Raw genomic sequence first — 15,356 nt, forward strand, 5'->3', positions numbered from 1 at the left:
ACCACATCCACTGGCTCTCCCTTATCCATTCGACTTGTTACATCCTCAAAACATTTCAGATTAGTTATGCATGATTTCCCCTTCATAAATCCATGCTGACTTTGACCGATCCTGTCATTGCTTTCCAAACGCACTGCTATAACATCTTTAATAATCGACTCAAGCATCTTCCCCACTACCGATGTAAGGCTAACTGATCTATAAATCCCCATTTTCTCTCTGCCTCCTTTCTTAAAAAGTGAAGTTACATTGGCTATCCTCCAGTCCACAGGAACTGATCCAGTCGAGAGAACTTTGGAAAATGATCACCAATGCATCCACGATTTCTAGGGCCACCTCCTTGAGAACTCTGGGATGCAAGCCATCAGAACCTGGGGATTTATCTGCCTTCAGTCCCAACAGTTTACCTAACACCATTTCTTGACCAATGTGGATTCCCTTCAGTTCCTCCCTCCCACTAGATCCTCGGTCCCCTAATATTTCTGGGAGATTGTGTCTTTCTTAGTGAAGACAGAATCTAAGTATTCGTTCAGTTTGTTTTTCCGGAGCAGTATTAAAAAGTGCAGTCTCTGCTGTGACTTTTTAACTACCGCTGTTGTATTTGCAGTCCAGGAGAGGTCCTGGGAGATGGTGGTTCCCAGGAACTTGAAGGTGGAGACCCTCTCCACTTCCTCCCCATTTATAAGAAGTGGGGTAGGAACTGCTCTATGTCTTCTAAAGTCCAGTATCATTTCTTTTGTCTTACTGTTCAGTGCTAGGTTGTTTGCCTCGCACCATTACTTTCTGATAAATTTGATCCAAAATGGAATAAGTCCTTTAATTCTTTTCCGGATGGTTCTCAATTGATAGAAAATAATTATTGTATTTTTGTGCTCATCTGCAATGTACTATATTGGCCTGCAATGTAAGATTCTGCTGCAGGTCACAAAGCATACTGTTTCTGCTGCACTTTACAAAATAATCTTGATGCTCTCTGATCAGCTCAGCTATTTAAGTATCTGGTCAATATCATAGAAGTATTCCACATCTTGCCTCCTCCTAAAACAATGGAGGAGCATTTTGCAATTTTCTATTTAAAATGTTCATAATCTGGAAAAGTTTGAGAATTATGTGTAATATATCTTCTCTTTTGTTTGTAGAGGAAACCATCTGATCTAGGGATTTGACTAACTTAGATACGTTGATTCTTTTTTTAATTGAAGAAATGTACTGTTTCCTTGTACTGCCGCCATTTTGTCTTATTACTCCAATGAGAAGTAAAATGCTTTTTTGAGGTCATTACAATTCATTCTGGTTTTGGTTGCATTTTACACGATCCAAACCTTTTCAATGATTGGATTTAGCTGATGTTTTGTAACTGGGGAAAAAAAATTAAAAATCTCCTCCAATATTCTGTGGTGCTTTTTCTTGTTTGGACAAAGGTGAATATAAAATTACATTTTACAAGTATATGACTGGTTGGATGTGATGGTATCTGCACAAGTTACCTCTTTTGCCTTGAATGTTGTTGCAGATTACATTAGCAGGTATCAAATGATTTCAAGACGCTTGTCCAGACTACACCTCGCGCAATTCCTCCTATTGCTTTCCAGTCTCGTCCACCCTCTTACAGAATCAATGGAGAGTAACATAGTTGTGGCAAAGACATTACATGGGTCAACAATTACCTGATGTGACCCAACTTGTGAAAACTGAGAAAAGTTATAGAAATGCCATATGTTGAGGGCTCACTTGCAGTGAGCCAGTGAATATGTTCATCACTGCACCTCCAATAACTTCATAAATCACTGAATATTTTGAAATAATTCGGTGTTCAGATATTTGTGGATTCAACCAGAGTTCGCAACCCTATTTACCCATTGTCTTTTGTATTATCTATATACTAAAATTCTCGTTTGTTATCTTGTTTGTGATCGAACTACAGCCAAAACAAGTGCGACAATTTTAGGCCCACCTTACTCACCGTTGTCGCTTTAATGGTAAAGCAAGTAGTTTTATTGAAATCGGTGTTATATTTTTAAAGTTATTCACTTTTTAAAGTTTAAATCTATCTGGGAGGGAGGAGGAGGGTGGATAAGGGGGGTTGAGGGGAAGGGGAAGTGGGGAGGGGGTAGGAAAGTTTAAAAGGAGTGGATGGGGAGGGGAGGGGGGGAGAAGGGAGGGTGCTGCACCAATGCAGGAGAGGTTTGGGCCCAACGGGTCCACTTTGTCTAGTTTAGTTTTAAAAGCCTTTGCACCTTCAGATGAATGCGTCAGAAATACGCATTTATCTGGACATTTTCAGAACCTGGTTTCCAGCCAATTCTGGGCAATGTACTGGTGCATGATAGGAATCTCCTCAGGATGGACCAACACCATTAGAACCACTCTTAAGAGGAGAGGTGGCAATACATTTAAAAAATATTCCCAGCTGACCTTTTAGTTTCACAATAATAGTTGTATGAAAAGACATCTTTTGTTTGTTTGTTGCAAGATCCCCTCCATGAGATTGTTCGGGCCCCTGTGTTGTCATATACAAAGTCTACAGGATAAATAACATCAAGAAACTTTGACAGAAACAAAAAAAACTCAACATTTCAAATTACAGAGCAATACAGAAATGTGTTGCATTAGAAAAGCAATGTGGGTGTGCATTATAAGTATTAGGAATTTCTCAGTTTTATGTTATTCTCTCAACTTTAAGTGCTAAATAGGGTAGATCGAAGTAATGATGACCTGAGTGTGGTGGAGAAAAATAGCTGCAAATAAAGTCTTAGACAATAGACAATAGGTGCAGGAGTAGGCCATTCGGCCCTTCGAGCAAGCACCACCATTCACTGTGATCATGGCTGATCATTCTCAATCAGTACCCCGTTCCTGCCTTCTCCCCATACCCCCTGACTCCGTTATCCTCAAGAGCTCTGTCTAGCTCTCTCTTGAATGCATTCAGAGAATTGGCCTTCAATTCCACAGATTTACAACTTTCTGACCAAAAATGTTTTTCCTCATCTCCGTTCTAAATGGCCTACCCCTTATTCTTAAACTGTGGCCCCTGGTTCTGGACTCCCCCAACATTGGGAACATGTTTCCTGCCTCTAACATGTCCAACCCCTTAATAATCTTATATGTTTCGATAAGATCCCCTCTCATCCTTCTAAATTTCAGTGTATACAAGCTTAGCCACTCCAGTCCTTCAACATATGACAGTCCCGCCATTCCGGGAATTAACCTAGTAAACCTACGCTGCACGCCCTCAATAGCAAGAATATCCTTCCTCAAATTTGGAGACCAAAACTGCACACAGTACTCCAGGTGCGGTCTCACTAGGGCTCTATACAACTGCAGAAGGACCTCTTTGCTCCTATACTCAACTCCTCTTGTTATGATGGCCAACATTCCATTGGCTTTCTTCACTGCCTGCTGTACCTGCATGCTTCCTTTCAGTGACTGATGCACTAGGACACCCAGATCTCATTGTACTTCCCCTTTTCCTAACTTGACACCATTCAGATAATAATCTGCCTTCTTATTCTTACCACCAAAGTGGATAACCTCATCCGCCCACTCACACAACCTGTCCAAGTCACCCTGCAACCTCATAGCCACTTCCTCACAGCTCACACTACCACCCAGCTTTGTAGCATCTGCAAATTTCATGTCTTCATGTTACATTGTATGGAAGAGGTTGGGAGAAGGGGGTAAACTGATGTATTGAAGGGATCCAGAGTCTGTCTCCTTCAAAGTGCTAAAAGAATACTTGCTAAATGAAATCCTAACTTTGAAAAAGAGGCAACGCAGTGATTACCACAAATCTGGATGCAGCTGTGGTGTCAAAGGAATAGGAAATTGCTATTGTGGTATCATGTTCAGAAAATCAAATGATTAAACTAAATGCAGAACATCCAGGCTTTCATTGGAGGTGGACAATTCAGAGGTTGATAATTCAGAGAGACAGCACATCAGCATTTAGTTAGTTGGAGATCAAAGGTTAATCTGCATAGATTTGTTAGGGTGAAGACTTGTCTGACAAACATTGCTGAATCTAATCATGAGGTTGCAAAGAAGATTGGAGGATACCACATTTGATGTGGTCTAGTGGATTTTTTGAAAGGGATTGGTAATGGATAGTGACATTTTGTGAATGGAAGGCTTCATGCTGTGGATTTCACAGGGATCAGTACCAGGTGCCTTTTTCTTTGAAATATATAGGATGTGAACTTGGATGTATAACCCAGAAATTATACATGCCCAGCATATCAACGTTAGCAGTGAGGAAAATATTTCAATTTTTCTGGAAAATTTCAGTATCCTGATTAAGTGGTTACAAAAATATAAACATGACTTAAATCGAGAGAAGTTTAAAATCATCCATTTGGAGAGGGCAAACAAACTGAGTTTATATGAGATTGTCTAGAAAACACTGGGACCTTTGTCTGCATTGTACAGCTGGCTTAAGTTTAAAAACACAGACTAGGTCAAAAGGGAAACCAGATATTTACAATTATTAACAAATGCATATTTAACAATATTTAACTTGTCGGTCATGCTAAAACTGAGTAAAACACTTCTTATCTCTGCTCAAGTAAAGTGCACAGTTGCCAACTAAATGGAGGGAGGATGTGACAACCGTGTAGAGGGTGCAGATACTATTTATGATGACTCATTTGGCTGAGAAGTATAATTATTAGAGCAGGGCTTGTGACAAATAAGATGTTTGTTGATAATTTCACAATGACTAATTTTTTTGCAACTCTGTTTAAATGAACTAGAGTATATCCGCATGAAGGCTCAGACAACTATCAGGTATGGATGCTAAGCAGTAAGTTACATTCATGCCAACCCTAATTAGAAAATATTATTGGCTGGCACCAGAAAAGGTGAAACCACCTATCCATGATATCCAATGGTAGACATTGTCTATTTGGACCTCAGGAGGGCCTTTGACAACATTTTGCACAGTAGGCTCTGGATGGAGATCCATATAGTCAATGTCTACGAACCACCCTCGACTTTTTAGTCACATCTTCAATAAATTCAACCAGCCTTTGGTCAATAATGACACCAAGAGAATCTGCTATGGCAATTCCCTTCAATAGGTATATCCTTCTAGATACTTTGGGGGGGGGGGGGGGGGGGGGGATGAGGACAGCATCCGTCAAATCTGTAACATCAAGCTTGACTCTGAGGCATAGCAGGCAAGGGTGAAGTCAGGCAAAGTGATAGTCATAGGAGACTCATTAGTTACAAAATTGGCTTAATGATAAGATTCAGAGGGTGGTGGTAGAGGGTTGTTTTTCGGACCAAAGACTTGTAACAAGGGATGTGCCCGAGGGATCGGTGCTGGGTCCACTGTTGTTCATTCTTTATATGAACGATTTGGATGTGAATGTAGGTGACATGGTTAGTTTATTTTGTGGATAGAATCATAAAGCATGGAAACAGACCCTTCAGTCCAACTTGCCGATGGCAACCAAGATGCCCCATCTATGCTCATCTCACCTGTGCACATTTTGCCCATATCCCTCTAATCTTTCCTGTACATGTATTCATCCAAATGTCTTTTAAATGTTATCATATCATATATATACAGCCGGAAACAGGCCTTTTCGGCCCACCAAGTCCGTGCCGCCCAGCGATCCCCGTACATTAACACTATCCTACACCCACTAGGGACAATTTTTTTTTTACATATACCCAGCCAATTAACCTACATACCTGTACGTCTTTGGAGTGTGGGAGGAAACCGAAGATCTCGGAGAAAACCCACGCAGGTCACGGGGAGAACGTGCAAACTCCTTACAGTGCAGCATCCGTAGTCAGGATCGAACCCGAGTCTCCGGCGCTGCATTCGCTGTAAAGCAGCAACTCTACCGCTGCGCCACCGTGCTATAGTACTTTCCTCAAAGACCTCCTCTAAGTATGGAGGAGGGGAGGGGGGGGGGGGGGGGGGGAGCCTGTTTAGGGCTTTGTATGTGAATAGGAGGAGCATGAAGTTGATTCAGTACTGTACTGGGAGCCAGTGGAGAGAGGCCAGAATCTCCCAGCAATTTATCAACAGAATAGCCCAGACTTGTGACTTTCACAGTGCAGGGACAAGGGAGCAGGCCAATGACAATGCCATTGCCTTCAAATCCATTCTAAGTTGCACATTATTCAGAATTGAAAATATGCCGCTGCTGCTTCAATGTCACTAGATCTCAATCTTACTTAACAAGGGAAGTCACTTCACCATGCTCATTGTTGCATTTAATTCCTCGACATAGGGTGCAAGTTGAATCAGGAGCTAAAATTGGCATGTCGCAAATGTAATGCTACGGTGGTTATGGGAGATTTCAACATGCAGGTAGACTGGGAAATCAGGTTGGTAATGGACCCCAGGAAAGAGAGTTTGTGGATTCTTAGAACAGCTTGTACTGGAACCTACCAGGGAGAAGGCAATTCTGGATTTAGTGTTGTGTAATGAACCTGATCTGATAAGGGGACTCGAGGTAAAAGAGCTGTAGGAGCCATTTATGCTTAATTCAGTTATTGTCATTGTGTTATGGCTATGTTTTAATATTTCTAGTTTATGTCTTTTTTGCCTGCTTGTGGGTGTGACTTAATGCGTAATTGGGAGTGTCTAGATGGGAGGAGGCTAGCGTGTCGACAGAGGTTGTGGGTCAGTTTAGACTCGGAGGATGGTGAGCATACAGCTCTTTACCACACACGTGCTCGTACCAGCTATATTTGTAAGAACTGTACGGTAATAACTGCAAGAATTCTGAGATATTGTTAGAAGAAGAAACAGTTGATAAAGTACGGAAGGTGATGAATTACTCTTTGATTTGTGCTATTTTAATAAAACCAATTAATTAAGAAAGGACGTTTGGAAGATTCGTTTTGTCATATCAGGGTGCGACGTGTGCGTAAGCTATAACTACATTTCATCTCCGAGAAGTAATGGCTATCGAAGTGGAATTTCGAGATGGTATAGAAACTGCCATTACAAGAGCCATTAGGATGCAGTGATCACAATATGATAAGTTTTACTCTACAAATTGAGAGGGAGAAGGGAAAATCGGAAGTGTCAGTATTACAGTATAGCAAAGGGGATTACAGAGGCATGAGATGGCCAGAATTGACTGGAAGGAGGCCCTAGCAGGGAAGATGGTGGAACAGCATTGGCAGGTATTCCTGGGAATAATGCAGAAGTTGCAGGATCAATTTATCCCAAATAGGAGGAAAGATTCCAAGGGGAGTAAGAGGCACCCGTGGCTGACAAGGGAAGTCAAGGACAGCATAAAAATAAAAGAGAAGTACCACAAAGCAAAGAAGAGTGGGAAGCCAGAGGATTGGGACTCTTTTAAAGAGCAACAGAAGATGACTAAGAAGGCAATACCGGGGAAAAAAGATGAGGTACGAGGGTAAACTAGCCAATAATATAAAGGAGGATAGTAAAAGGTTTTTTAGGTATGTAAAGAGGAAAAAAATAGTCAAGGCAAATGTGGGTCCCTTGAAGACAGAAGCGGGGGAATTTATTATGGGGAACAAGGAAATGGCAGACAAGTTGAACCGGTACTTTGGATCTGTCTTCACTAAGGAAGATACAAGCAATCTCCCAGATGTTCTAGTGGCCAGAGATCCTAGGGTGACGGAGGAACTGAAGGAAATCCACATTAGGCAGGAAATGGTGTCGGGTAGACTGATGGGACTGAAGGCTGATAAATCTCCAGGGCCTGATGGTTTGCATCCCAGAGTACTTAAGGAGGTGGTGCTAGAAATTGTGGACGCATTGGTGATCATTTTCCAATGTTCTGTAGATTCAGGATCAGTTCCTGTGGATTGGAGGGTAGCTAATGTTGTCCCACTTTTTAAGAAAGGAGGGAGAGAAAACGGGAAATTATAGACCAGTTAGTCTGACATCAGTGGTGGGGAAGATGCTGGAGTCAATTATAAAAGACGAAATTGCGGAGCATTTGGATAGTAGTAACAGGATCGTTCCGAGTCAGCATGGATTTACGAAGGGGAAATCATGCTTGGCTAATCTTCTGGAATTCTTTGAGGATGTAACCAGGAAAATTGACAGGGGAGAGCCGGTGGATGTGGTGTACCTTGACTTTCAGAAAGCCTTTGACAAGGTTCCACATAGGAGATTAGTGGGCAAAATTAGAGCACATGGTATTGGAGGTAGGGTACTGACATGGATAGAAAATTGGTTGACAGACAGAAAGCAAAGAGTGGGGATAAATGGGTCCCTTTCAGAATGGCAGGCAGTAACTAGTGGGGTACCGCAAGGCTCGGTGCTGGGACCGCAGCTATTTACAATATATATTAATGACTTGGATGAAGGGATTAAAAGTACCATTAGCAAATTTGCAGATACAAAGCTGGGTGGTAGTGTGAATTGTGAGGAAGATGCTATGAGGTTGCAGGGTGACTTGGACAGGGTGTGTGACTGGGCGGATGCATGGCAGATAGTTTAATGTGGATAAGTGTGAGGTTATCCACTTTGGTGGTAAGAATAGGAAGGCAGAGTATTATCTGAATGGTGTCAAGTTAGGAACAGGAGACGTACAACGAGATCTGGGTGTCCTAGTGCATCAGTCACTGAAAGGAAGCATGCAGGTACAGCAGGCAGTGAAGAAAGCCAATGGAATGTTGGCCTTCATAACAAGAGGAGTTGAGTATGGGAGCAAAGAGGTCCTTCTGCAGTTGTACAGGGCCCTAGTGAGACCGCACCTGGAGTACTGTGTGCAGTTTTGGTCTCCATATTTGAGGAAGGATATTCTTGCTATTGAGGGCGTGCAGCGTAGGTTTACTAGGTTAATTCCCGGAATGGCGGGACTGTCATATGTTGAAAGACTGGAGCGACTAGGCTTGTACACTGGAATTTAGAAGGATGAGAGGAGATCTTATCGAAACGTATAAGATTATTAAGGGGTTGGACACGTTAGAGGCAGGAAACATGTTCCCAATGTTGGGGGAGTCCAGAACAAGGGGCCACAGTTTAAGAATAAGGGGTAGGCCATTTAGAACTGAGACGAGAAAAAACGTTTTCAGTCAGAGAGTTGTGAATCTGTGGAATTCTCTGCCTCAGAAGGCAGTGGAGGCCAATTCTCTGAATGCATTCAAGAGAGAACTAGATAGAGCTCTTAAGGATAGCAGAGTCAGGGGGTATGGGGAGAAGGCAGGAACGGGGTACTGATTGAGAATGATCAGCCATGATCACATTGAATGGTGGCTCGAAGGGCCGAATGGCCTCCTCCTGCACCTATTGTCTATTGTAATTGAAACGGAGTCACCACCACCTCCTCAATGACAATCTGGAAGGGTAATAAACATGAGCCTTTCCAGTAAAGTCCACATCCCAATACAGTACAATAATTTCAAAAAATCTTATATTTCTCCAATTCTTATGGTTTTAATTTTAGTCAACGACTTTAGGGCAATCTTCAACCAAAAAATATAACTCTTGAATTCCTGCAAAGGAAAACTAATGATTGCTGGAAAAGAAAAGTAGAAATATAACGGGCGTTTTTTGCTTAGAGCTGTCTGGTCAAAAATACTTGGATTTACCAAAAGGAAAATAAAACCAACTTTATTGACTTACTACTAAAGGGCGCTTTTAAAAAAATTGGAGGAGGGGATCAGGTTTTGCTTTTTAATATACATAAAGTAATAAAAAATCTAAAAGAGGTTAAGATCGATAATCATTATTGTTGAATGTTGGGAATCGCCCACAGTAACACTTCCGTGACAGCACCACCAGCATTAATTATGTTTACAGCTGAGTGCTGCCAGCATTATGTTTACAATTGGGTTGCGTGGAAACACCAGGGACTAGAGAAAGCAAACTTTTTTCGCTGGGTTGACTGGATGCAGCCACATTGAGGATAGAAATCCCGAAACTCGTCGAGAATGAGTAAGAAAACAGATGTTGTCATTCTGAATGTTGGAGGGACAAAATACTCCACTTTTGTCGGCACACTCAAGCGGTACCAAGATTCAAAGTTAGCACGGGCGTTGGAAGGAGGTGATCCTAACTTCGGAATAGTCAACGGGCAGATTTTCGTTGACAGGGATGGCGGTCTTTTTCGGTATATTCTGGACTTCTTGAGAACTCGCCAGCTCGACCTTCCTGCTGCATTCTCCGATTACGACCGACTGGCGAGGGAGGCAGAATTCTACAATTTGCCTTTCTTGGTTGAACTTCTGGGCCGGGATCGGCTGAAGCAAAGGCTCGAGATCCTGGAGGTGAGATACTCCCTGCAGGAAACCTACTCCTTCTTTAGAGTTTTCTGTTCCTGTAACAACACCATTGAAACGTTAGCTGGACGTATTATGGTGTTTTCAGAGCAGCCTGGCCAGAACTGGAATAATTCTTCCTCACATCAGAGACCTTTGGTTCCAATTCCATTGCAGAGGCCTTCTCATCACGATCTCGTCTTTCAATGTGGAACGGACTATTCAGCTGGAGATGAATTCTCCACAAGGTAAATAGCCTGATTCCCAGTACCCCGAGGCGATATGCAGTGTGTGGTTAAGCTCATTCTTGACTTCCACCCCGTACACTGGAGCTCGGAATTCACGAGCCATCTGGCTCATTTAACTTCCTTCGGCTCAGCTCTGAACAGTTACTGAGCATCGGGGAACTAGATGAAGTCTCCATCGGATCTATCAATATTTTGGAATACTTAGTGAAATCTGAGATTTAACCAAGGACCCCACTTATCGAAAAAATGTGGCTGATCTTAAACGCAGATAAGATATCTTAATTGCGACATGCTGCATTTATTTCTAGTGTTTGAATATGATTGTAAATAAATGTAACTTATCTTTTTAAAGTTATATTCAAATCAATTTAAACTGTTTTTACATGCTCCTTTATCAAAGGCAGGTGGACCCCTGATTTATCAACTCAGATTAATTTTCTGTATTTTACTGTTACTCGTAGCTACATGAAATTCTTTTACATGATGCAATGACTTCACTTTTATGGCTTTCGAGGCATTTTATTGAACATGCGTTATAAAGCTGGCAAATAATTAATAACCAGAATTAATAATGAAATATATTGTCTGTAGGACAATAGTGTCCTAATATTTCACAGAACATTTCCTCTGATCTTAATGGATAGATTCGATTAAGAAGTGTGTATTCCATTAACAGTGATTATTAAATGATGTATTTCAGATATGTGTCCATTCAACCAGATGAAAGAAAACTTATCAATGGTTCTAATGTCCTTGGATTACTCATAGACACTTTACTGAGAGAAGGATTTTGTCTTGTAAGCACCAGAACAGTCTCCCCCAATGAGAAAATTGAATGCTATACATTCGAACGAAACAGGAGAACTGAGCATCTCAGCATATCCATTGGTCAGGAAGGATTAAGCACCCCTGGAGTGCATTTTCAAGGTGAAAAGTCACAGACCAGGAGGTAACTCATTTAAGAATTAATAATGAATTGAAAGATCGGATTTCAGCAGAAGACATTCTTCTTGGTCGTGATAAAATAAACTTATTTTGGCTGAGGTGGTGTACAGGAAGTCAATATTAATATGAAGAACTGTAAATGCTGGAAATCTGAAATAAGAAGAAAATGTTGGAGATACTCTGGAAGACAAGTAGACAATAGGTGCAGGAGTAGGCCATTCGGCCCTTCGAGCCAGCACCACCATTCAATGTGATCATGGCTGATCATTCTCAATCAGTACCCCGTTCCTGCCTTCTCCCCATACCCCCTGACTCCGCTATCCTTAAGAGCTCTATTTAGCTCTCTCTTGAATGCATTCATGCCTCCACTGCCTTCTGAGGCAGAGAACTCCACAGATTTACAACTCTGACTGAAAAAGTTTTTCCTCATCTCCGTTCTAAATGGCCTACCCCTTATTCCTAAGTAGAATATATCAAGAAACAGGTAATCCATCAGATTGATGAAAATCTTAGTCCTTGGCAGACACTGAGCATTTTTTAATTTCATATATTGAATTCGGCTATCACCAAGAAGCGTTAGAAATCTGGAAAATCGTGGCTTAATTAGACTACAAGAGTCTCATTGGCATGGAAGAAATAGATGGTCATATATTTCACTTTTGGCATCTCTGCACAATTCCTCCTTGCTGCATGGAAAGCAAAAAAAGAACACAATTTTGCTTGAATAATTAAATACTAAAAATCACAAATCAGTAATTTAATGGATTGTAGTATTAACGACAAAGCACTTTTTTTCATCTGTGAATACAGTATATTGAAATCAAACACGGAGTGTGTGCAAATCACACAATTTCTCTTGCACCATGCCAGAAGAAATTGAAACTACTGGCCTAAATATTGAATTATAGAAGGCCGTGAGGTTATATTTTGATGCTCACATATTCACTGTGTGAATTTTGGACCATGGGAAATCAATGACACTGCATTGCATACAAAGGCAGTGCTTCTGAGAGAAGGGGTCCAAAGAACTTGACTTTCCCCGGTGCAAAAAATGGATGTTATTAAATGGCTTACTCCTGGACATCTTACATAGAAAATAAGTGCAGGAGTAGGCCATTCGGCCCTTTGAGCCAGCACCGCCATTCAATATGATCTTGGATGATCATCCAAAATCAGTACCCCGTTCCTGCTTTTTCCTCATATCCCATAATTCCTTTAGCCCTAATAGCTAAATCTAACTCTCTCTTGAAACTATCTGTGTTTCAGAGCAGATTACCTATCAATAATATAGAGGGTCCTTATAATCATAATTACTGTGTCTGGGCCGAGCTATTTTTTACAATTCGCTGGATTGTATCTTACGTCACATGGAATTTGCCAGGAATAACATTGATAGCTGGGTTTGTCAAACTGTCCCCCTTTGTAAACTGAAAAGAAAAGCACAATAGCGTGGCACTGCTTTGGCAAGCACTCTACTATGCCAGAGAGTTTCACACTGAGAACTGTCAGGAAAATTAATATCAGAATATGTTGACCAATTATATTTTTATTGCGGAAAATCGGGCAACTCTCAGGATAACAGCCATACAGAGAAAAATACATTTGTCTTATGAATTAACAAGTCAGACCCTTTCTCTTTGAGCTGGTGGGAAGGGGGTTCAAGGTATGCTGCCAGTTTCCGTTGTATCTTGTAGGTATTAATTAAATGGAAGGTTAGCTTTTATTTTGTCATATTATTTTAGTTAGTGATATTCAAACAGCGTGTTTTATCTTCCGGCACCCTTTATTTTGGGTTTTCTCTCTTCTGTTGAAGGCAAGGGTACCTGCTGGGCTGATCTTTCCTGGGTTCCTCAACTGTCCCTTCCCTTGAGATTTCAATAATGGCGTGCATAAACAAATAGATTAGAGGGAAGGTGAACAGACTTAATTTTTAACTGTGTAGGAAGGAACTGCAGATGCAGGTTTAAACCAAAGATAGACACAACATGCTGGAGTGACTCAGCGGGACAGGCACATCTCTGGAGAGAAGGAATGGGTGACGTTTCAGCTTCAGCCATTATTGAAATCTGTGTTCCAAATGCAGGGAGCACAGGGATCTTGATGTTGTTCACATCATTAAATTTTAAAGGTTCAAAGATAGAAGCAGTAAAGGTCAATCCATGAATATTTACAAAAATAGTAGAGCGACAACGAGGGCGTGGCCGTATTGTGAATAACCAAACAAACATGGAAAATGTCGAGGGATGGAGGCATGTCTGAAGGCCGCATTCTGTGCAAACACGGAGAATCGCTGATGGGATCGGAGATGTCAGCATATTGTTAGACACACAACTGCTTTAAGTTTCAGATGGCTAGTGGAACCACATTGGGACTGGACATTCAGTGGACTGAAAATCCCCATATGGCTCAGACTAATACGAACACCCAGATTACAAGTGTGTCTTTGGTTGTCAGCTCACAGCTCTCAGAAAACGCAGTCTGCTCCCGGCCGACATCATGCCCGAGCTCCAACTAGAATTGCTTGAATACGAGAGCATAGGATTTTTGATGGCCTCCATGGAAGCAGAAACCTGTGCATAACTAATTACAACATGTGAACGGCTATGCTGGTCAGCACTGGGCTACAATAGTGGGAAGAATGGCTCTGTGAAAGCCTCCTGGGCCCTACTCATGCTCTTTCACAGCTCTTGCATGCAGTGAGGCAAGCATTTCCTCATGTATCTGAATTGGCCTTGTTTTTAACATTTCCCAACTGCATTCCATGGTGCAGAACCCATTATGACAAATCCTGGAAGATTGAGTTTCATACCCAAATTGCAATAGATCATTTATGTAATTTGACAGCTCTCCAAAAGATGGACACACAGCCATCCAGTATTTAGCTGAACTTACCAATTGCTAACTAGGTATTGCCACATTGCCAATACATGTTTAGGGTGGATGGAGGGGACAGTTCTGATGGGGAGAGGGATGCTCTTTCCACCCTCCCTCCCCCCTCCCGGTTACAATGGAAACCCTACGGGGACGGGCCCCCTCCCTCCCCCCTTCCCTCCCTCCCCCTCCCCTCCTCCCTCCACACCTCCCTCCCTCCCCCTTCCCTCCCTCCCGTCCTCCCGGTTACAAAGGAAACCCTACTAGGACAGGCCCAACGGGGAAAGAGGGGTACTGGGAAAAGGGGAGGTCCCCCTCCCTCCCCCCACACCTCCCTCCTCCATTCCTTCCCTCCCTCCCCTCCTCCCGGTTACAATGGAAACCATACGAGGACGGGCCCAACGGGGAAAGAGGGGTACTGGGAAAAGGGGAGGTCCCCCTCCCTCCCCTCCTACCTACCCCCTCCCTCACCCCTCTTCCCCCCTCCCCTCCCCCCTCCCTCCACGTCCTCTCCTCCCTCCACACCTCCCTCCCTCCCCCTTCCCTCCCTCCCCTCCTCCCGGTGACAAAGGAAACCCTACGAGGACGGGCCCAACGGGGAAAGAGGGGTACTGGGAAAAGGGGAGGTCCCCCTCCTCCCCCCTTCCCCCCTCCCTACCCCTCTCCATCCTCTCTTCCCCCTCCCCTCCCCCTCCCCTCCCCCCTCTCTCCCCCCCCCTCCCCTCCTCCCTCCCTCCCCCTTCCCTCCCTCCCGTCCTCCCGGTGACAAAGGAAACCCTACGAGGACGGGCCCAACGGGGAAAGAGGGGTACTGGGAAAAGGGGAGGTCCCCCTCCCTCCCCCCCTACCCACCTCCCTCCCCTCTCCCTCCCCCCTTCCCCCCTCCTCTCCCCCCCTCCCTCCACCTCCCCTCCTCCCTCCACACCTCCCTCCACCCCTCCCTCCACCCTTCCTCCCAATTCCCTCCCTCCCCTCCTCCCGGTTACAATGGAAACCCTACGAGGACGGGCCCAACGGGGAAAGAGGGGTACTGGGAAAAGGGGAGGTCCCCCTCCTTCCCCCCTCTCCCCCCCTCCCTCCCCGTCCTCT

At 43.3% G+C, this 15,356-nt stretch overlaps 1 protein-coding gene across 1 annotated transcript; it reads left to right on the forward strand.

Annotated features, from left to right (window-relative positions):
• Positions 1 to 9,864: 9,864 nt before the first annotated feature.
• On the forward strand, positions 9,865 to 11,503 carry LOC144598551 (putative potassium channel regulatory protein). Its single transcript, XM_078408729.1, has 2 exons — positions 9,865 to 10,451; positions 11,152 to 11,503. The coding sequence occupies exons 1-2, from the start codon at positions 9,877 to 9,879 to the stop codon at positions 11,402 to 11,404; spliced, it is 828 nt and encodes a 275-aa protein (XP_078264855.1). The 5' UTR covers positions 9,865 to 9,876; the 3' UTR covers positions 11,405 to 11,503.
• Positions 11,504 to 15,356: the final 3,853 nt, after the last annotated feature.

The sequence above is a fragment of the Rhinoraja longicauda genome, chromosome 12 (genome assembly GCF_053455715.1).
Source record: "Rhinoraja longicauda isolate Sanriku21f chromosome 12, sRhiLon1.1, whole genome shotgun sequence".
In the NCBI taxonomy this organism is placed as follows: Eukaryota; Metazoa; Chordata; class Chondrichthyes; order Rajiformes; family Arhynchobatidae; genus Rhinoraja; species Rhinoraja longicauda.

What these genes read in the sequence shown, in the direction of transcription:
- LOC144598551 (XM_078408729.1), top strand. Translation starts at nt 9,877, where the DNA reads ATGAGTAAGAAAACAGATGTTGTCATTCTGAATGTTGGAGGGACAAAA. An exon ending in GGAGATGAATTCTCCACAAG is followed by an intron (nt 10,452 to 11,151) that starts GTAAATAGCCTG and finishes GATGTATTTCAG; the next exon opens with ATATGTGTCCATTCAACCAG.